The sequence below is a fragment of the Hemiscyllium ocellatum genome, chromosome 5 (assembly GCF_020745735.1).
Source record: "Hemiscyllium ocellatum isolate sHemOce1 chromosome 5, sHemOce1.pat.X.cur, whole genome shotgun sequence".
Classification (NCBI taxonomy): domain Eukaryota; kingdom Metazoa; phylum Chordata; class Chondrichthyes; order Orectolobiformes; family Hemiscylliidae; genus Hemiscyllium; species Hemiscyllium ocellatum.
In genome coordinates, this window is record NC_083405.1 from 79778230 (window position 1) to 79800396 (window position 22167).

At 47.4% G+C, this 22167-nt stretch overlaps 1 protein-coding gene across 1 annotated transcript in view; it reads left to right on the top strand.

The window, feature by feature from the left end:
• The window catches only part of LOC132816083 (potassium voltage-gated channel subfamily H member 8-like), a 438395-nt gene that overhangs the window by 287392 nt on the left and 128836 nt on the right, over positions 1-22167 (top strand). Inside the window, exon 8 of the mRNA XM_060825513.1 lies at positions 11670-11867. Within this exon, the coding sequence (XP_060681496.1) occupies positions 11670-11867 (198 nt within the window). The remainder of the gene's footprint in view (positions 1-11669; positions 11868-22167) is intronic.

A 22167-nucleotide genomic window follows, 5' to 3' on the forward strand; every position in this document is an offset into this window, starting at 1 on the left:
AAACCTCCAACTCGCCCTCACCCTCCAACTCATACCTCTGTATTTTTTGCAGTAGCCTACAATGGGGAACCTTATCAAACGCCTTACTAAAATCCATATACACCACATCTACCGCTTTACCCTCGTCCACCTCCTTAGTCACCTTCTCAAAGAATTCAATAAGGTTTGTGAGGCACGACCTGCCCTTCACAAAACCATGCTGACTATCCTTGATCACATTATTCCTATCCAGATGTTCATAAATCCTATCCCTTACAATTCTCTCTTACAAGATTTTGCCCACAACAGAAGTGAGACTCACTGGCCGATAGTTACTAGGGTTATCCCTACTCCCCTCCTCGAACAAGGGAACCACATTTGCTACCCTCCAGTCTTCTGGCACTATTCCTGTAGACAATGAGGACATAAAAATCAAGGCCAATGGCTCCGCAATCTCCTCCCTTGCTTCCCAGAGAATCCTGGGATAAATGCCATCAGGCCCAGGGGACTTATCTATTTTCACCCTTTCCAGAATTTCCAACACCTCTTCCCTACATACCTTAAAGCCATCCATTCTAATTAATTGTGACTCAATATTCACATTGGCAACAATGTCCTGTTCCTGAGTGAATACTGACGAAAAGTATTCATTCAGTGTCTCCCCAATTTCTTCAGCCTCCACACGCAACTTCCCACTACTATCCTTGACGGGGCCTATTCCTACCCTGGTCATCCTTTTATTCTTGACATACCTATAGAAAGCCCTTGGGTTTTCCCTAATCCTATCAACCAAGGACTTTTCATGTCCCCTCCTTGCTGCTCTTAGCTCTCTCTTTAGATCCTTCCTGGCTACCTTATAACTCTCAATCGCCCCGATTGAACCTTCACGCCTCATCTTTACATAGGCCGCCCTCTTCCCTTTAACAAGGGATTCCAATTCCTTATTAAACCACCGCCCTTTCCTCCCTGCCTGACAGGTACATACTTATCAAGGACAGTCAATAGTTGCTCCTTGAACAAGCTGCACATATCGATTGCACCCTTCCCTCAGAGTTCTCAGACTCCTCCCTCCCCTTCCTAGATCTCAGACTCCTCCCTCCCCTTCCTAGATCTCAGACTCCTCCCTCCCCTTCCTAGATCTCAGACTCCGCCCTCCCCTTCCTAGACGAAATTCACCTGGACTGTCTCAGACTCCTCTCTCCCCTTCCTAGACCTTTCCATCTCTATTTCGGGCGACCGACTCAACACAGACATTTATTATAAACCGACTGACTCCCACAGCTACCTGGACTACACCTCCTCCCACCCTGCCCCCTGCAAAAACGCCATCCCATATTCCCAATTCCTTCGTCTCCGCCGCATCTGCTCCCAGGAGGACCAGTTCCAACACCGCACAGCCCAGATGGCCTCCTTCTTCAAGGACCGCAGATTCCCCCCAGACGTGATCGACGATGCCCTCCACCGCATCTCCTCCACTTCCCGCTCCTCCGCCCTTGAGCCCCGCTCCTCCAACCGCCACCAAGACAGAACCCCACTGGTTCTCACCTACCACCCCACCAACCTCCGCATACAACGTATCATCCGCCGTCATTTCCGCCACCTCCAAACGGACCCCACCACCAAGGATATATTTCCGTCCCCTCCCCTATCAGCGTTCCGCAAGGACCACTCCCTTCGTGACTCCCTCGTCAGATCCACACCCCCCACCAACCCAACCTCCACCCCCGGCACCTTCCCCTGCAACCGCAGGAAATGTAAAACTTGCGCCCACACCTCCTCCCTCACTTCCCTCCAAGGCCCCAAGGGATCCTTCCATATCCGCCACAAGTTCACCTGTACCTCCACACACATCATCTATTGCATCCGCTGCACCCGATGTGGCCTCCTCTATATTGGTGAGACAGGCCGCTTACTTGCGGAACGCTTCAGAGAACACCTCAGGGACGCCCGGACCAACCAACCCAATCACCCCGTGGCTCAACACTTTAACTCTCCCTCCCACTCCACCGAGGACATGCAGGTCCTTGGACTCCTCCACCGGCAGAACATAACAACACGACGGCTGGAGGAGGAGCGCCTCATCTTCCGCCTGGGAACCCTCCAACCACAAGGTATGAATTCAGATTTCTCCAGTTTCCTCATTTCCCCTCCCCCCACCTTGTCTCAGTCGGTTCCCTCAACTCAGCACCGCCCTCCTAACCTGGAATCTTCTTCCTGACCTCTCCGCCCCCACCCCACTCCGGCCTATCACCCTCACCTTGACCTCCTTCCACCTATCCCACCTCCATCACTCCTCCCCCAAGTCCCTCCTCCCTACCTTTTATCTTAGCCTGCTTGGCTACTCTCTCTCATTCCTGATGAAGGGCTTATGCTCGAAACGTCGAATTCTCTATTCCTGAGATGCTGCCTGCCCTGCTGTGCTTTGACCAGCAACACATTTTCAGCTGTGATCTCCAGCATCTGCAGACCTCATTTTTTTACCCTTCCCTTCAAGCCTACTTTTCCAAGCCACGCATCCTAAGTCATGCCTCACCGCATCATAATTTCCCTGCCCCCAGCTATAACTCTTGCCCTGCAGTGCACATTTATCCCTCTCCATCACTAGAGTAAAAATCACCGAATTGTGGTCACTGACTCCAAAGTGCTCACCTACGTCCGATTCTAACACCTGACCTGGTTCATTACCCAGAACCAAATCCAGCATGGCCTCACCTCTTGTTGGCCTGTCTATACATTGTGTCAGGAAACCCTCCTGCACACATTGGACAACCACCGACCCATCTAACGTACTCAAGCTATAGCTTTCCCAGTCAATATCTGGAAAGTTAAAGACCCCATAACAACCACCCTATTACTTTCACTCTTCTCCTGAATCATCCTAGCAATCCTTTCTTCTTCATCTCTAGGACTATTAGGGGGCCTGTAGAAAACTCCTAACAGGGTGACCTCACCTTTCCTACTTCTAAGCTCAGCCAAACTACCTCAGATGGCGAGTCTTCATCCATTGTCCTTTCCACTGCTGTAATACTATCTTTGACAAGCAATGCCACACCTCCCCCTCTTTTACCCCCACCTCTGATCCTACTAAAACATTTAAACCCTGGAACCTGCAACAGCCATTCCTGTCCCTGTTCTACCCATGTCTCTGTAATAGCCACAACATCGAAATCCCAGGTACCAACCCACGCTGCAAGTTCACCTACCTTATTTCGTATACTTCTTTCATCGAAGTATACACACTTCAAGCCACCTTTCTGTTTACAGGCACCCTCCTTCGAGATTGATGCCATGTTCCTAACCTCCCTGCACTCCAGGTCCTGCATCCTAAAGCTGCAGTCTAGGGTCCCATGCCCCTGCAGAGTTAGTTTAAGTCCCCCAAAGAGCACTAGCAAACCTCCCCCCAAGGATACTGGTGCCCCTCAGGTTCAGATGTAGACCATCCTGTTTATAGAGGTCCCACCTTCCCCAGAAAGAACCCCAGTTATCCAGATACCAGAATCCCTCCCTCCTGCACCATCCCTGTAGCCACGCATTTAACTGCTCTCTCTCCCTATTCCTCGACTCTCTATCACGTGGCACGGGTAACAAACCAGAGACAACAACTCTGTTTGTTCTAACTCTGAGCTTCCAACCTAGCTCCCTGAAAGCCTGCCTAACATCCTCATCCCTCTTCCTACCTATGTCGTTGGTGCCAATGTGGACCACAACTTCGGGCTGCTCCCCCTCCCCCTTAAGGACCCGGAAAACACGATCAGAGACATCACATACGCTTCCACCTGGGAGGAAACATACCAAACGTGAGTCTCTCTCGCCCCCACAAAACCGCCTATCTGTGCCCCAAACTATCGAGTCTCCAATAACTATTGCTCTGCTCTTCTCCACCCTTCCCTTCTGAGCAATGGGGATAGGCTCCGTGCCAGAGGCCAGAACCCCATTGTTTACCCCTGGTAAGTCCCCCCCCCCACAAGTATCCAAAACGGTATAATTGTTCTTGAGGGGAATAGCCGCAGGGGGTCCCTGCACTGGCTGCTTCCTCCCAGTCCCCCTCACTGTCACCCAACTGTCTACAATCTTTGGACTTACTACTTCCCAATCTATGACCACCTCTGCCTCCTGAATGATCCTAAGTTCATCCAACTCCAGCTCCAGTTCCCTAACACGGTCTTGGAGGAGCTGGAGATGGGTGCACTACCTGCAAGTGTAATCAGCAGGGACGACCATGGCATCCCTCACCTCATACATGTTGCAAGAGGAACATTGCACTGTCTTCACTGCCATCCCTCTAAAAGTAACCTTTAAAAAAAAAACTAGGTCTAAACAATAGAACAAGCAAAATGCGGCACTTACCACAACAGGTCTTATTATTAGGTTAGAGGAGGAGGGCGGGTGGGAGGCACTACCCCTGTAGTGCCTCGGGTTCCTCTCCTGCGTGGCTTTATAGGAAAAAACTTACCCAGGTAAGCTTGCACTACACCAGCTTCCGGGTCCGCTCTGCGCTTTTTTTTAAAACAAAAACTTTCAAATTTAAACTGTTAAACAAACGTCACCGAGCCTTCAAGCAGCCACTGCCAAACAGCCCTTACCTGCTCCGCTGAGAGAGTGAGAGATCCCTCCTCATTATCCTGAACTCCAGCGAAAACAATCCTAACCTCATCAATCTCTCCTCATACGTCAGTCCCACCATCCCCGGAATTCCTGGTAAACCTTCGCTGCACTCCCTTGAGAGCAAGAGCATCCTTCCTCATGAAAAGGAGATCAAAACTGCACACAACATTCTAGGTGTGGCCTCACCCTTAACCTACCACTAATTAATCTCAATGCATCAATGCCTTGTACTCTCTCTTGCAAAAAGGCTTACAATAAAAGAAAAGCAGTCCAAGTCCAGAAAGACGATCTTGCCTGTCGCATGCCACTCTGAACTAGTCATGAATCTGAAGACACTTGTTTCTCCTTTGCAGAGTCAACTGCAAAACATCATTTAATCCGGTGAAATAGTGTTTTTAATGGCATTAAATGGTAATGCATTAGAAACAGGTTCCCATCATGTTGCTATCAGGACGCTCAATCCACTGTCAAACCCCAACCACATTAATTGCCTGTTTCAATTCACCATCGGGAAGTTGGTTCTTTAGCCTCCCGTACTGTTTAGTTCCTCTGCCCATCATGTTTTCCGTTCGTGGAAGCAATGCAATATTCCAGCCAGAGTTTGTCCTTTGTTCAGTTCTGTTGCTTCAGTTCAATCTCAGTTTTAAATTTAGTTTTTTACTGTTCACTTTCACATTTATAGCCTCTGCATCAACAGTACCATTTTAAGATCTTTCAGAGGTGTACCTGACTCCTCACAGATTTGCCATTCAAACATTTTGGAGTTTTCTGGGTGTAGTTCCTGCCCACTTTTAAGAAGTGTATCTACTCCTGCCTCATTGCCAAACCCCTCTCAGCCCCTTTGAACTCCCTTGTGGCATGCATCCAGCTGGCCACAGACTTGGCTTCAAGTGAATCCTTGCTGTTCTGTTCCATGGTTCAGCTGGGGCCTACTTTATTCTGTTGTGCTGCTCCCATAGTTTCCAGTAATGTCTTACTGAACAATGTTTGTGGGCAGCACGGTGGCACAGTGGTTAGCACTGTTGCCTCACAGTGCCAGAGACCGGGTTCAATTCCCGCCTCAGGCAACTGACTGTGTGGAGTTTGCACATTCTCCCCATGTCTGCGTGGGTTTCCTCCGGGTGCTCCGGTTTCCTCCCACACTCCAAAAAAAATGTGCAGGTTAGGTGAATTGGCCACACTAAATTGTCCGTAGTGTTAGGTGCAGGGGTAAATGTAGGGGAATGGGTCTGGGTGGGTGCGCTTCGGCGGGTCGGTGTGGACTTGTTGGCCCAAAGGGCCTGTTTCCACACTGTAAGTAATCTAATCTAATCTAATCTAATGCACCTGGGCAAAGGTTGCAGACGCTCCCTTGTTGGCTCTGACTCTCACTCTGGACCACTCTGCTTCTAATGAAAGGCATTTATTATGTTCAGCAGCAGACCAGAGCAGCTGGGAATGGAGTTATTCAAAAAGGATTACCAGAGTACTGTTGAACAGAACACAATGAGGCTTGAGCAGGCTCTGAAGGATTTGAAACCAAAAAAAAGAGAAAATGCTGGAAAATCTCAGCAAGTCTGGCAGCATCTGTAAGGAGAGAAAAGAACTGACGTTTTGAGTCTAAATGACCCTTTGTCAAAGCTAAAAAAAAGGAGAAATAGAGAGGTATTTATACTAGGCTCAAAGAAGGTGAGTCATGGCTCCAGAAGCAAAGGTAGCAATAAAGAGGTGATAATGACAGTGCATAGAGAGATTATAGGGAGATTAGGAGCTGTGAATGACCAAGGCTGAAGCCAGTGCTATGTAACAAAATGTGTAGGAGATGGGGGGGGGGATGGGTGAAGCAGAGGCAAAATGGAAAACAGGGGAGAAGGGTAGCAAAGGGGGAAGAGGAGAGGAAAAAGGTGATGAAAGATTGGGGAGCGAGAGAAAGTGAGACAATCAAGAAATAAGAGGTACAGAACAGTGAAAAGAAATTTAAAAATAAATAAAATAAAATTATGGAGCAGAATGAAAACAGAGAGGTAGAGGTGGGATAATCATCTGAAGTTGCTCTTTTCTCTCCTTACAGATGCTGCCAGATCTACTGAGATTTTCTAGCATTTTCTCTTTTTTGGTTTCAGATTCCAGAATCTGCAGTAATTTGCTTTTATCTGAAGGATTTGTGGTGGTGGTGGAGATATTCAGACAAATCTTCTGAGAAGTGTCAGTAACAGTTGGACTGTGAATCTGATTCTTTGTACTGACCTTGCTTGGGAGCTCCATGTCTCTGGCCTGATCATATGATTCAGGTCTCTTAAGAAACGCAGAGAGTACCTGTTCAGGAGACTTTCAGTGCAGTGCAGTGCAGGATCAGAGCTGGATGCCACATCACTCTTATGCCAACTAACTGCCTTACTCCAGGGTTTAAATGTTCAAAGGCACTTTGCCAAGGAGAGCAACAAGTGTATAAGGTAAGTGGGATTGGGGAATAGTGTGGCAATGTGAGGGGATAGGATGACAACAGATGAGAAAGCAGGTAAGGTGGCAGCTGGGGAAGGGATGGCAGAAAGCACAGTAAGTACTTTAGGGTAACAGCCAGGTGTTGGTAGGGGCTGAGATTGGTCAGTTTCTCAGGAGGTATTTGTATGGGCTTTGGGGGGGATATGGTTCAATGTGTGATTGTGGCATTTAGAGGAATGGCTGAAACTCAGTTAGGCAGAAGGTGAGGAGGTTTTAATCTCTCCGACTTTTCCTGGCTAACTGCTAAGATAGGGAAGTTGGAGCAGTGTCTGACTCTAACTCAGAATTGGCGAGTACCTTTGGAGGGTTCTGGGTAATTGTTCAATGAAAGTTTCAACTTCCTGGGAAATAACTGCATTGCCAGTGCCTCAAGATTTCTGAAGGATCCTGACTCTCATCTTTCAGAGTACATCCAGTCTCTGGTTACCTGAAACTGGACGATGTCAGTCATTGTGTTGAATTGCAGCTGTAGTTTTAGTTTAGTTTGGTTTGGAGAAATACTAACTTTTCCTGAAACTTTGCAAGTCCTATATTAACATGTTTTTGAGGCGATGAGTGTACTGTACTTCTCCCTCCTGTCCTTCTTTCCCATTTCTTTCTTTCTCTCTCTCTGTTCTGTCCCCATCGTAGCTTCCTTCTTCCTCATCTTTTCCTGGGAATTTTTTCATCCTGTCCCCCTACCTTGTCTCTTACTCTGTCCAATTCCACTTCTGACCTATTTTGACCTGTTCTCAGCGACTGACTGTGGTTCACAGAGTCTAGATTGGAGTGGTGCTGGAAAAGCACAGCAGGTCAGGCAGCATCCGAGGAGCAGGAAAATCGACGTTTTGGGCAAACGCCCTTCATTAGGAATAGAGGCAAGGTGCCTGCAGAGTGGTGTGGTTCACAGAGGTCCACTGCTCTCCAGTCTTGTTGTCACCAAAGTGACCTTCCTAATTGTGGTGCCAGCCTCATTCCAAAAGAACGATTTTCTTTGGACACTTGTTCTCTCCATGGTGTCAGTGGGATCCAATTCACTGCTACATTTTTCCATTATAACTGCCTTTGTACATATTAAAAATGGAAGCTACATGTGTAAACTTGTCAAACAGTTTTTAGAGCCTTTCCAGGGTTATGACATCAACGTTTGTGATATGAAAATTCCATGTCTTTTGTCATACTGCACTTACTGGGCTTCCAATAAGAGGGGCTAGGTTTTACCCTGGTGGTTTAAAGGGATGCGTCCAGCTGCATTTTGCTGGCTCATCTTGCAGCCATTGCTGTTAGTTTGGTTTGAGGCAAGACTTCCACGCCCATTGAGAGATGAAGCCCTGCCTGCAAGAGCTCTGGGCCAATCAAATAGAGCTCTGATCCCAACAGCACCAGTGGAAGTGCTGGTCACTGCTGGAATTGCATCTTGTCCTCACAGAAACTGGGAATTAAGTTGGTGAGGTTGATAGGGCTCAGCAAAAGGGACAAGTGGAGCTGGGGTCAAGGCAGACAGGAGACGGAAAAAATACAGAGGCATGTGGATAGGTGCTGTGAACAGCACAGTGTGAAATGATTATATCGCTGACTGTCTACTAATCTATCCATGGAGAGAAAGGAGGGGGCATTAAAATCCAGGCTGCGATGTGTTTAGTGGCCGTGATTCACCAAGGCAGTGGTAACAGAATCATACCACCTCTTGGAGCCAGAACTGATAGCTTTAGCACAGGAAGGCAGTTGTCATGGTTAAATTGCAGTATGTTGAATTATTAAGCCAGCTCTTCTGATCAGTAGTGATGCCATGGTAGTAGCAGCTGTCCACTATTATAAGCACGTGCTTGGTTTATCCTATCAACCGAGACTCCACATCATGGAGAGAAGGTGCATCACAGAGATCCACGAGCAGGAACTGGTGAAGAAGGAGAGTGGCAAGGTCAGCTCTCTCCTGATATCATGCCCTTTCAGGTCAGCAAGCTTGTAATGTTATACTGAGTTCACGTTTTTAAAGCTCAAAGCTTTTCTAAAAATTATTTTGAATGTTTAAGATATGCATTTGTGGAGGAGGATAAGTGAAGGTTCCTAGGACTTATGGGACAGTGATGATGAGTATTGCTGACTGGTGAGAAGACTTGAGCATTGTCGGGGTCATGGTATTTTACCAGATGACCACCCTGGTGCATTTTGATATTTGCCAGCTCTGTTTGTACATGGCACTGGGTAAGAATTGTTTGAGCCAAGTTACTATCACCTATCCTGCTGGATCTTGGGCCAGTCTAGTGATTAGTGGTGGAGGATACACCACTGCAGAGTATCTTGAGAAGAGGCACTGTTCTAACATATCAAGAACGTGTATTGTAGGATAGCAATTGGTGCATCTATAGTTACGAGGACCATAGGAACCATAGGCTCCCTACAAAAGCATCAGCAGAACTCACTGTCTCCACCCAGAAATTGTGTATGACATCACCAGGTTTGGTGGACCTCAATGTAACAAAAAATTAACTACTTCAGAGCCATCCACTGATATATCAGGATGTTGCAGGCAGGTATATGAGCATTGTCAAAAGTGAGGGCGGTCAAACATTATTAGGAAATGAAAATTAAACACTTTCAGGTGTGTGGGGCGACAATGTGCATTGGTAGGTTTGTGGTAAGGTTGGATATTGTTGCAGGTGAGAGCGGTTGGACACCTGCAGGGTGTGAGGATGAGGGATGTTTCACCATTGTCTGGGCTATGAGAGTATGAGATATTGAGGATTGTTGGGGTGTGAGGTGGGGGGGGGAGCGGGTGGCTGGGGCGGGATTGGCATAGTATGAAGGAACAGGCATTAAGAATTGTCAGGAGGAGAGACTGCGTGAGTGAGTGGTAAAGTCAGCATTGTCAGGGGTGTACGGGAAAGTGAACATCAGAGTGCAGGTGGAGGGTGTTGTTTAAGTCTTCCCTAAACAACTCCCAGTGTCCGATTCACTGGAGGGTAACAGCAACTGAAAAGTAAGGTAAACCTCAAAGATCAGAATCAGAAACATTTTGGGGGGAACCATTGGCATATTTTGCCCAAAAATGTAAATTTCCAGATAAATATTATGTGCAGTATGTGTGCAGGCCAGGACACCCTCAGGACCCCAAGAGTGATAGCAGCAAACATTTCACCAGCTGCTGCAGTTCCCTTGGAAAACCTGGGGCAAAGTTTCTCACATTGTATCTTTGTAAACCTGATCAAATTCAATAGGTTTAGACACAAAGCAGAGGTGGGTATGGTAGAAGCTAGATCTTGCTGCACTCATTTTTAATGGTCTGTGATTAGTGCAATGCTTCACATTTTTGTACAGAAATGTCCCATGCTTAAATAGTACCTGAAAGGTGTTCGACCTGAGGCTGGGTAATTTTTCAGGCATCCCTAGTCCAATATTAGACTTGTTACACGTGGTTTTTTAGGGACCCCCCTGCAAGAATTGGACTTTATCTGTCCATGATCCTTCAGTGGTCTTTCAGTAATCACCCCCAAGCAATTCGTTTTTGCGAAGTGAGGAACCTGATAGAATATTTTCCACTTATCTGGATGAGTGCAGCTTTGAAAACGCTCAAGAAACACGACACCATCCAGGACCAAGCAGCCCCTTTGATTGGTTCCTCCTTGACTACCTTTAATATTCCCTCTCTCCACTAAAGCTCAGAAGCAGCAGAGTGCACCATCTGGTAGATGCACAGCAGCAACTCTCTGGGTGGTCCCGTTTCCTCCCACAGTCAAAAGATGTTCAGGTCAGGTAAATTAGCCATGTTAAATTGACCATAGTGTTAGGTGCATTAGTCAGAGGAGGGTGGGTTGCTCTATGGAAGGTCGGTCTGCTCTTGTTGGGCCGAAGGGCCTGTTTCGACACTGTAGGGAATCTAACCTAATCTATATTTTGCTGGGCCAAAATCCTGGAACTTCCTCCCTTAAATCACTATGAATTGTACTTACACAACATATACTACAACAGTTCAAGATGACAGCTCACCACCGCCTTCACATCGGCAATAAATATTGACAAGCCAGTAATGCCCTCCTCCTATAATACATTGTAAGTGCAGGTATACATTCACACATGTGACAACAGCTCCAGGCCCAGTTTATGCTAATGAGTCCCAATGCTCAGTTTGTAGTATACCTTAGCCTTTTATAAGGGATCACCTTGCAGCAGCATCATTGCCTCCATGGCTGAAACTGGGTCCCAGTGGGTTTATACCCAGACAGAGAAGAGAAATAAGGCTGTGACTGGACAGTTGCCGCAGAGAATGCTACAGAATGGGATTGGGCAGATCTTAAAGACACGAACAAATGAGTTAGGAGCAGGATTAGGCCAATCTGCCCTTTAAACCTGCTCAGCCATTCAATACGACCATGGCTAATCTGCTTACAAATATTTCCACCTACCACAGACAACCTTTCACCCTTTTGCTTAGATTTTTATTCATGGGAAATGGAATAATAATGGATAAATGAGGATGAGATAACTTTGTATCAATGATGCTCCAATTGAATGGCGGATCTGGCTCAAGGGACTAAATAGGACATTCCTAATTCTGTGCGCCTGCATCTTTAATATTTAAAGACATGTTCTACTGGTAATTACTTATTTTCACTTTGTGGTTATAGGCTGGCTGCATGAATTGGGAAAACGCCTTGAAACTCCATATTATGACAATAACACACTGGGAGGTCCTGGAATCAGAAGTGCCTACATTGCTGCTCTCTACTTCACACTCAGTAGTCTGACCAGTGTCGGCTTTGGAAATGTCTCAGCCAATACCGAGGCAGAGAAGATCTTCTCTATCTGCACAATGCTGATTGGAGGTATGTTCATTTATCTTTGTGTGTCATCAGTAGAGCTCTGATGTACTTTGTCTGCATAAGATTTATTGGGTTGGAAATTCAACTTGGGAGTTAGCATTCAGCAGTGTGTATTGCATCGGTCACCTACTGTACTCCATTGAAACTTCTGGAAGTGGATATCCTGTAGGACATTTGATGGGTGACCAATGAGGAGCTCTGGAAGTACATATACAGTTGAATCTCTCATCAGTCTCCTCACTGGTCTATGTTTCATGTTATTTACTTCAAGTTATAAACTTTTGTCTCTGTGTATTCAGTTTCTTTGACAGTTTTAAAATGATTAAGGTCTTTACTCAATGTTTGAGATTTTAAAGGCATCAAGGGGTATGCTGAGAAAGCAGGATTATGGCATTGAGACAGAGATTAGCCATGATCATCCTGAATGGCAGAGCAGACTTGAAGGGCCGAGTGGCCTATGCCAGCTTCTTGTTTCTATGTTTACCTTACGTCCATTCAATGTGTGTACTTATGAATTCTGTTGAAAAGAGTCATGATGCAGGTTAGTTCATTTTCCAATCTCCATTTCAGTGTTCAGTCAATACCTTATTTATTATCGATAGTAGTGCTTAGTTACAGAGTCATAATTAATAATGGAGATATCAATATCTATTGATGAAACCAAAATGTTTCCAAACCTTTTAATCTTATAGATTTTGAAATAGGATGTAATTAAAAATGTAAGCATGTCAACTTTGTGCTGCCTCCTCACCTAAATGACTTCAGTATGAAGTTCAATGCTCTACAAGCAGCTGATTAACATGGTACATACTCACCCTGAACAGCTAAAAGCCATCCCACCAATCTCAAAGGAGAACTGCTGCCATTGCCTCAGGTACATTTAGCTGCAAGGAAAAGCACAGTGTCTAACAATGGACCAGTGCCTCAAAGTACTATAGACATTTTTAACTTTTAATTCCAAAGTGTGGCTTTTTTTTAGAATAAAATGACTACTACAGAAAAAGAAAAGCTTTTAGATGTAACTTCATGCTGTCTGACAAAAGTCCTGTATGGGATCCATAGAATGTCAGGAAACTGTCAGTCAGAGACAAATGTAACAGGAGCACATCGAATCCGGGTTAGGTTTATGGTCACATGTACTCATGTCACAAAACAACAAGAGTACAGCGGAAAATGTATAAAGTCTCCAACTCACAGTGTCATCCTAAGTACAAAGTACCGAGGTACAGTCTTAGATACAAAAAATAAAGGAAATAAAGAGAAAAGTTACACTGCATTACAGATATACGCAATAGCGGTTTAAGTTAGGAAAATAAGAAATAAAGCTAAACAGATAGACATTACAGTCCAACTATAAGGGCTTCTATGTGACCGGACTGACCGTGCTCCACTGGTTTCCAAACAGTAGCCACTGATGGCCTCTGATCCCACCCTGCACCAGGCATTGGCCTCTGATCCCACCCTGCACCAGGCACTGACCTCCATCCCCACTCCGCTCCAGGCTGCTGTCTTCCAATCCCACCGTGCACCAGGCGCTGACCTCTGTCCCCACTCCCCTCCGGGCTGCTGGCCTCTGATCCCACCCTGCACCAGGCGATGACCTCCATCCCCATTCCACCACAGGTGCTGGTCTCCATCCCCACTCCACTCCAGGCGCTGACCTCCATCCCTACTCCACTCCGGGCTGCTGGTCTCCATCCCCACTCCGCTCCGGGCTGCTGACCTCCATCCCCACTCCGCTCCGGGCTGCTGACCTCCATCCCTACTCCACTCCAGGCGCTGACCTCCATCCCCACTCCGCTCCGGGCTGCTGACCTCCATCCCCACTCCACTCCAGGTGCTGGTCTCCATCCCCACTTTGCTCCAGGCTGCTGGCCTCCATCCCCACTTGGCTCCGGGCTGCTGGTCTCCATCCCCACTCTGCTCCGGGCTGCTGGTCTCCATCCCCACTCTGCTCCGGGCTGCTGGTCTCCATCCCCACTCCGCTCCGGGCTGCTGGTCTCCATCCCCACTCTGCTCCGGGCTGCTGGTCTCCATCCCCACTCCGCTCCGGGCTGCTGGTCTCCATCCCCACTCCGCTCCGGGCTGCTGGTCTCCATCCCCACTCTGCTCCGGGCTGCTGGTCTCCATCCCCACTTGGCTCCGGGCTGTTGGTCTCCATCCCCACTCCACTCCAGTCGCTGGCCTCCATCCCCACGCCGCTCCGGGTGCTGGCCTCCATCCCTACTCTGCTCCGGGCTGCTGTCCTCTGAACCCACTCTGCTCAAGGCTGCTGGCTGAGGAGGAAAAAGACAGGGAGTGAAAGAAATAGAGAGAAAAAGAAAAGGAATGCAGTGAGCAGGCGAGCTCCAGCTGGAGTGTCCTACTTCATCCCTGTATTGGACCTCATGAGGGATGCCAGGTTATATAACATGGCACTGCAGGCACTATCAAGGGGATTGCGAGAAAAGAAGAAAGAAGCCATCCCAGTATGGGATCCAGAGAGGAAATGGGAGCATATGGTCTCCTCTGCCCATCAACAAGGGGCACAGTGGCACAGTGGTTAGCACTGCTGCCTCACAGAGCCAGAGACCCGGGTTCAATTCCCGACTCAGGCGACTGACTGTGTGGAGTTTGCACGTTCTCCCCGTATTTGCGTGGGTTTCCTCCGGGTGCTCCGGTTTCCTCCCACAGTCCAAAGATGTGCGGGTCAGGTGAATTGTCATGCTAAATTGCCCGTAGTGTTAGGTAAGTGGTAAATGTAGGGGTATGGGTGGGTTGCGCTTCGGCGGTTCGGTGTGGACTTGTTGGGCCGAAGGGCCTGTTTCCACACTGTAAGTAATCTAAAAAAAAATCTCCCCATCCCAGCTCCACCAACACCTCCCCCGCTGCTCCATCAACACTCCCCATCCCGGCTCCACCAACACCTCCCCCACTGCTCCATCAACATCTCCCAGTACTCCGTGAACATCTTTACCCCCCTCCCCGCTCTGTCTATTCTATGTATCACAGTCTAATTCAATAAATCCACCTCGCCCTCACATATATACCAATGTTTCCATTCTCACTCAACCTCCCAAATCTCCACCATAGCTCCAGCTATTCAGCTGACACAGGCACATAACTAAATAAATTACAACACCCACAGAAATCTGCCTTCAAGGCATTGGAATCCATAACCATGGAGGACAGTAGAGAGCTAATGAGGGATAAACAAGCCTGCTTTGACTGAGGCCTTTGGAGAAGATGGTTGTACTGACCCCATTGTACCTGCCATTGCTGAGATCATGAAGATATTTTTATACCTGCCTTTGCCAATTCTCAATATACCACTTCACCATTATCTAACTTTTTCACGTTAAGTGCGAGCAGCAGATGACAGATAATGGATCACTATTGTTTCCTCATTCCAAGCCTCCCACTTTGTATTTCTGCTTTCACATAGCCCTGAACTGTTGCAACCACACCAGATGGTGCAGCCTCTTCATGAAGGCTAAGAGGAACAACAAACATGCTGAAAAAGCATTGTCATGATATCTGACCCTTGCAGCCACCAGATACTGGCAGTAAGGAAATGTTAGAGGATAATACCGAGTCAGGAGCAGCACACAGGCACAAGGGGACCAGGCCAGAGAAAAGGCGAGTTCATGTGCCAGCCCACCTGCAGGCAAAGTCAAACTGGTCTGTTGCTGAAGACGCAGATGAGATGTGGTGGCTTACAGGAAAAACACTGCTAGGCAACTAGACAAAGATACTGATTGCATTGGCAGGCCTGTTAGATAGTCTCTTGCCACTATCAAGGAACATGCTGATGCCTGGCTCCAGCTTTGTGCAAATAATTTGCAGCGTGGAAGCCAACTCCATGTGAATACTTGCCTTCCCGCCGTGATAGACCATCTGACAGCCAATGTCTCAGCTTCTACTGCAGCAAAGGCAGAAGCCAGTCAACATCTCGGAGCCCCTGCTTTTGCCTCTGAACCAGCCCAGACTGCAGATGCCCATTCTGGCATCAGCCAGTTTGAAGCCAGAAATGAAAGGGCCAGAGGTGTTCAAGATCATCCTACAATACTATTCCACAATCCCTTCCTGGGAAATTCCTCAGGTTCCCACTACCCATATTGCAACCACTGAGTAGGGAACACCAGGTCAGGCTGAGGCACCCACAACACAGACAGCAATGCAATGCACAGTTCGGTCCGTGGATTATTAGAAGTTTTATTGGATATAGTTAAATAAGATTATTGTGGGGTGCTTTTTATTGATTAGCTTACTTTCAATAAAATTGAGTCATAAGGATGCTCTGATGTAGCAGATGATTTGAAAGATGCAGACTTCTGCAACAGCTATGATGCAGGGATGACATTACAGGAGAACTGTATTCCAAGTATCCAGTCACAGACAGTCCCTCCAGAGCAGGAGGGTGATAGTTCTTCCCTTCATCTGGCGGTGGTTACTGCTTTGAAAGGGCAGAGTTACGGAGCAGACTGCCACAACTTTGGAGATGAGCTCTGATGGTTGTAAGGAGTGCAGATGAGGGAAGAGGGTGACATGTTTCCCTTGAAATACTATAAGGATTCCTTCAGCATTGCTGCATTTTGCTCCACAAGAATCCTGGTTTCTGCATGTCTTGAATTGTAGGACAAATCTAAAAGCTGTATCCCTCACCTCCTGTAGGTCCTTTACGGCTGACGTGCAGAACTAATGGGTTGTGGCTGCTCCTAATATAGCAGGCATTCAGTCAGGGGACCTTCTCAGCATGATCAGACATTATCTAATGGGAATGAATGGTAGCCTTTGTGCTGAAATTATATATGAGACCCACAGAGCCACATGTGTTCCCTGCACCATTGGAATCCCCATATCCTCCCAAATCCATTTACTCCCAGGTGCTTCTTTCTAGCCAGTAAGGTAGCAATGCATTTTACACAGAGCCACTGTCACCTTCCTGATGCTGTGATGGGTAGTGAACTGTGAGTTGTTGCTCATGTTGGCTGCTTCCTCCTTGAAAGATCCACTGGCATAAAAACTCGGAAACATTGACAACACTGGCAATGCCATCCTTGCCTGATTGTGAGGATGCAGCATGAGTTATAGGAGGTGACCCATTTCATTACCTGCCTTGGTGAAATGGAAATGCCTCAGACACTGGTCATGGCTGAGGTGGGATTAGAGAAGTGTTCCTTAAAGGATACTGAGGGATACTGAGAGCCTCCGTTTTTCTCTCTTTTGCTTTGTATGCTGCTTATCCAAATCAGTGATACCCAAGAGGGGTGCAACTATTAACCCACTCTGAATTAGTCTTGACAATGTCAGTTCCTTTAACCTCAATGATAGGAGCCAGCATCAGTCCTTTGAAAAATTCAAATAAATTGCAGAAATCCTCCAATAACACAAGGCACATTCATCTTTGGATGGCGCTCAACTCAGATTACATCTAATTAGCATCATGAGTTTCTGTTTTGGACCTCTGTAACTCAAAAGGCATATTCTTGACTTGCTGAACTTTGGGTACATAAGGTAAGCCATCCCACAAGGTACTGTAGTGGAGCTGGAGTGCAAGATTTGTTTCCTTGTCTCTCCTCCCCTACCTTATTGTTTAGACTCAATGTGTGATGCATTTTGATATATGGGTTGATATACTTTTGAATGACTATTCCCAGCCATAAACATCAATGTTACCTCACTTTAAGGAGAGATTCAGAATGTCTTTGTAAAGCTCTCTTGCTCTTTCCCAGAACGTAGGTGGTGAGAAAACAAGACATGGCTAGGGAAGATATTTATCGACCAAGTGGATACAGTGTCCAGTCCATTGTATTTAATTTGTCAGGAGTTTTACCTGGATCTTGGTGCAGATTGCTTCAAGAAGGATGCAAGTGTTTGTTCAATGGACCTCTCATTGATGTGGCAGAGGGATTTTGATGCAATTTCTCCAACACTCTTGTGCGTTGCTGATACCCAGTCCAGGTCTCACTGCAGAGCAGGAATGTGGTGATGCCAACTGTTTTGGACAGTTGAACTTGTGTTGATTTGCAGAGATTTTTATTGTCAAAAATGCTCACTGAAATTGTTTCTAGAAAGCTGGGTTAGCACAATTGAATACAACAAGATACAGTAATTAACTGTTCACTAGAAAAAATGAGGGGTGACCTTATGAAAGGTGTATAAAATCATGAGGAGCAGGAATAGGTTAAAATAGCCAAGGTCCTTTTCCTCGGGTGGGGGAGTCAAAAGCTCAAGGGCCGAGGTTTAAGGTGATAGGGGAAAGGTGTAAAATGGATCTGTAACTTTTTCACATAGAAGGTGGTGTGTGTCTGGAACCAGCTGCCAGAGAAAGTGGTGGAAGCATCTGGGTGGATATATGAACAGTAAAGGTTTAGAGGGATATGAGCCAAATTCTGGCAAATGGGACTAGATCAGATTGGGATGTCTGGTCGGCGCAGCTGAGTTGGATTGAAGGGTCTGTTAGATAAAAACAATGACTGCAAATGCTGGAAATCAGATTCTGGATTAGTGGTGCTGGAAGAGCACAGCAGTTCAGGCAACATCCAAAGTGCAGTGAAATCGATGTTTCGGGCAAAAGCCCTTCATCAGGAATAAAGGCAGTGAGCCTGAAGCATGGAGAGATAAGGTAGAGGAGGGTGGGGGTGGGGAGAAAGTAGCATCGAGTACAATGGGTGAGTGGGGGAGGGGATGAAGGCGATAGGTCAGGGAGGAGAGGGTGGAGTGGATAGGTGGCAAAAGGAGCTAGGCAGGTAGGACAAGTCCGGACAAGTCATGGGGATAGTGCTGAACTGGAAGTTTGGAACTAGGGTGAGGTGGGGGAAGGGGAAATGAGGAAACTGTTGAAGTCCACATTGATGCCCTGGGGTTGAAGTGTTCCGAGGTGGAAGATGAGGTGTTCTTTCTCCAGGCGTCTGATGGTGAGGGAGCGGTGGTGAAGGAGGCCCAGGACCTCCATGTCCTCGGCAGAGTGGGAGGGGAAGTTGAAATGTTGGGCCACGGGGCGGTGTGGTTGATTGGTGCGGGTGTCCCGGAGATGTTCCCTAAAGCACTCTGCTAGGAGGCGCCCAATCTCCCCAATGTAGAGGAGACCGCATCGGGAGCAATGGATACAATAAATGATAATAGTGGATGGGAGGGTAAAACTTTGGATGTGAAAGGCTCCTTTAGGGCATTGGATAGAGGTGACGGAGGAGTTGTGGGCACAGGTTTTACGTTTCCTGCAGTGGCAGGGGAAAGTGCCAGGATGGGAGGGTGGGTTGGAGGGGGGTGTGGACCTGACCAGGTAGTCACGGAGGAAACAGTCTTTGCAGAAGGTGGAAAGGGGTGGGAGGGAAATATATCCCTGGTGGTGGGGTCTTTTTGGAGGTGGTGGAAATGTCGGTGGGTGATTTGGTTTGTGCGAAGGTTTGTGGGGTGGAAGGTGAGCACCAAGGGAGTTCTGTCCTTTTTATGGTTGGAGGGGTGGGGTCTGAGGGGGGAGGTGCGGGATGTGGACGAGATGCATTGGAGGGCATCTTTAACCACGTGGGAAGGGAAATTGCGTTCTCTAAAGAAGGAGGCCATCTGGTGTGTTGTATGGTGGAACTGGTCCTCTTGGGAGCAGATACGGCAGAGGCAGAGGAATTGGGAATGTGGGATGGCATTTTTGCAAGAGGCAGGGTGGGAAGAGGTGTAATCCAGCTAGCTGTGGGAGTTGGTGGGTTTGTAAAAAACATCAGTGTCAAGTCGGTCATCATTAATGGAGATGGAGAGGTCCAGGAAGGGGAGGGAGGTGTCAGAGATGGTCCAGGTAAATTTAAGATCAGGGTGGAATGTGTTGGTGAAGTTGATGAATTGCGCAACCTCCTCGCGGGAGCACGAGGTGGCGCCAATGCAGCCATCAATGAGCGGAGGAAGAGGTGGGGAGTGGTGCCGGTGTAATTACGGAAGATCAACTGTTCTATGTAGCCCAACAAAGAGACAGGCATAGCTGGGACCCATACGTATGCCCATGGCTACCCCTTTGGTCTGGAGGAGGTGGGAGGATTCAAAGGAGAAATTGTTAAGGGTGAGGACCAGTTCGGCCAAACGAATGAGAGTGTCGGTGTAAGGGTACTGTTGGGGATGTCTGGAGAGGAAAAAATGGAGGGCTTGGAGGCCCTGGTCATGGCAGATGGAGGTGTAGAGGGATTGGATATCCATGGTGAAGATGAGACGTTGGGATCCGGGGAAACGGAAGTCTTGGAGGAGGTGGAGGACATGGGTGGTGTCTTGAATGTATGTGGAGAGTTCCTGGACTAGGGTGGATAGGACAGTGTCGAGGTAGACAGAGATGAGTTCAGTGGGGCAGGAGCATGCTGAGACAATGGGTCGGCCAGGGTGGTCATGCTTGTGGATCTTGGGAAGGAGGTAGAAACGGGCAGTGCGGGGTACCCAGCCTATGAGGTTGGAAGCTGTGGTTGGGAGATCTCCTGAGGTGATGAGGTTCTGCATGTTTGGGAGATGATGGTTTGGTGATGGGGGTTGGGGTCATGGTCGAGGGGGCAGTAGGAAGAGGTGTTCTCGAGTTGGCGTTTGGCTTCAGCGGTGTAGAGGTCGGTGCGCCAGACTACCAATGTGCCCCCTTTATCCACTGGCTTGATGGTGAGGTTGGAATTGGAGCAGAGGGATTGGAGGGCTGTGCATTGTGAGGGTGAGAGGTTGGAGTGGGGGAGGGGGGGTAAACAGGTTGAGGCGGTTAATGACCCGGCGGCAGTTGGAAATGAAGAGGTCGAGGGCAGGTAATAGGCCAGCGCGGGGTGTCCAGGTGGATGCAGTGTGTTGGAGGTGGGCGAAGGGGTCCTCGGAAGGTGGGTGGGAATCCTGATTGTGAAAGTAAGCTCGGAGGTGGAGGCGACGGAAGAATTGTTCAACGTCACGGCGTGTAATAAATTCATTGATGCATGGACAGAGGGGGATGAAGGTGAGTCGTTTGCTGAGGACCAATCGTTCGTCCGCAGTGAGGGGGAGGTCTAGAGGGATGGTGAAAACTCGGCAGGGCTGGGAGCTGGGATCTGGGATCTGGTGTGGGTATGGAGCTGGGAGTGGGGGCGGAGCCAGTAACTGGAGTAGGTGTGATGGTGGGGGGGAATGGGGGTGGAGTCATGAGCAGGGGTAGTGTTCCCCTCGGGGCATGAGCAGGGGTAGTGTTCCCCTCGGAGATGAGCAGGGGTAGTGTTCCCCTTGGGGATGTCTGTCGCTGTGCTGTATGACTCCATGACTCCACAAATAAATCAAACCTAGAAGTTGGATGGCCTACCCTTTCTGTAATGCAGGTGAAGTCTCCTCATGTGGTGGAGCTTATGCATAAAGGAGAGAGTGCATTAACTGGACTTATGAGATCCAAGAAGAAACACTGTGCATCAAAAAGTTAGAAAGTGATTTTACAGAGAGATGACTGCTGGGCGTTTAATCTGAGGGGCACCATGCCTCAGGTGAGGGAAGAGGTCAAGAAGGAGAGTCCTTCATGGTAACTTCAACCAGTTCAGGAATTGAACCCTTGCTGTTGGCATCACTTTGTATCTCAAATCAACTGTCCAGTCAACTGAGCAATAGAACGGGTTTGACATCATGATCCGCCTAAGCTGCAAGCTTCCAGCCTGCACACAGCACACCTGTGCTATCTCATTTTGAGTGTCAGGGCACACAACATCGACCATATTGGAAGTAGCTAAAGGAGTTATGATCATTTTTCATATTGGGATCTTCAGTAACGCTGACACCCACAAGCAACAACGCAAATTAATTTGTCACTAGTAAATTTTCAAAAAAATTATTGTTAATGGAAAACTAAGCTAAATGAAAACTGTCACATCAGTACAGGCTAGGGATTAAAATGAAATTAGTGGAAAGTAAAATTTAGTTCTACACTAATATATTCATCTGGTTTTGGTTAGTATATGTTAATCTCAATGGCAAAATGCTTTAATGCTTTATAACAAAGCATATTTCTTGCTGGATTATATTTTCTGCTTGCGGCCCAGACCTAATAATTAAATTATGTCATATCATTTGTCTTGCCACTTTTTGCTCAATCCCTTTTGTTATTCTTTGTACTTCTGTTTTTTTTCACTCTTGTTTTGTGTCTGATACTTGATTTGTTTTTTGACTTTTTTTGTCACTTTTTGTATATTTTACAATCTTTCTTACTCTGTCCTCTTGTGAATACTGCCAACATAGATAAATCTGAGACTATGTTCTGCTAAATGTCTGAGGAGTGAGGGCACAAACTAAAGATCAGACTCTGTGGATTGTTACCTCAAGAACATCCTCTTTTTCCAATTCTTCCTAATCAATACTGCTA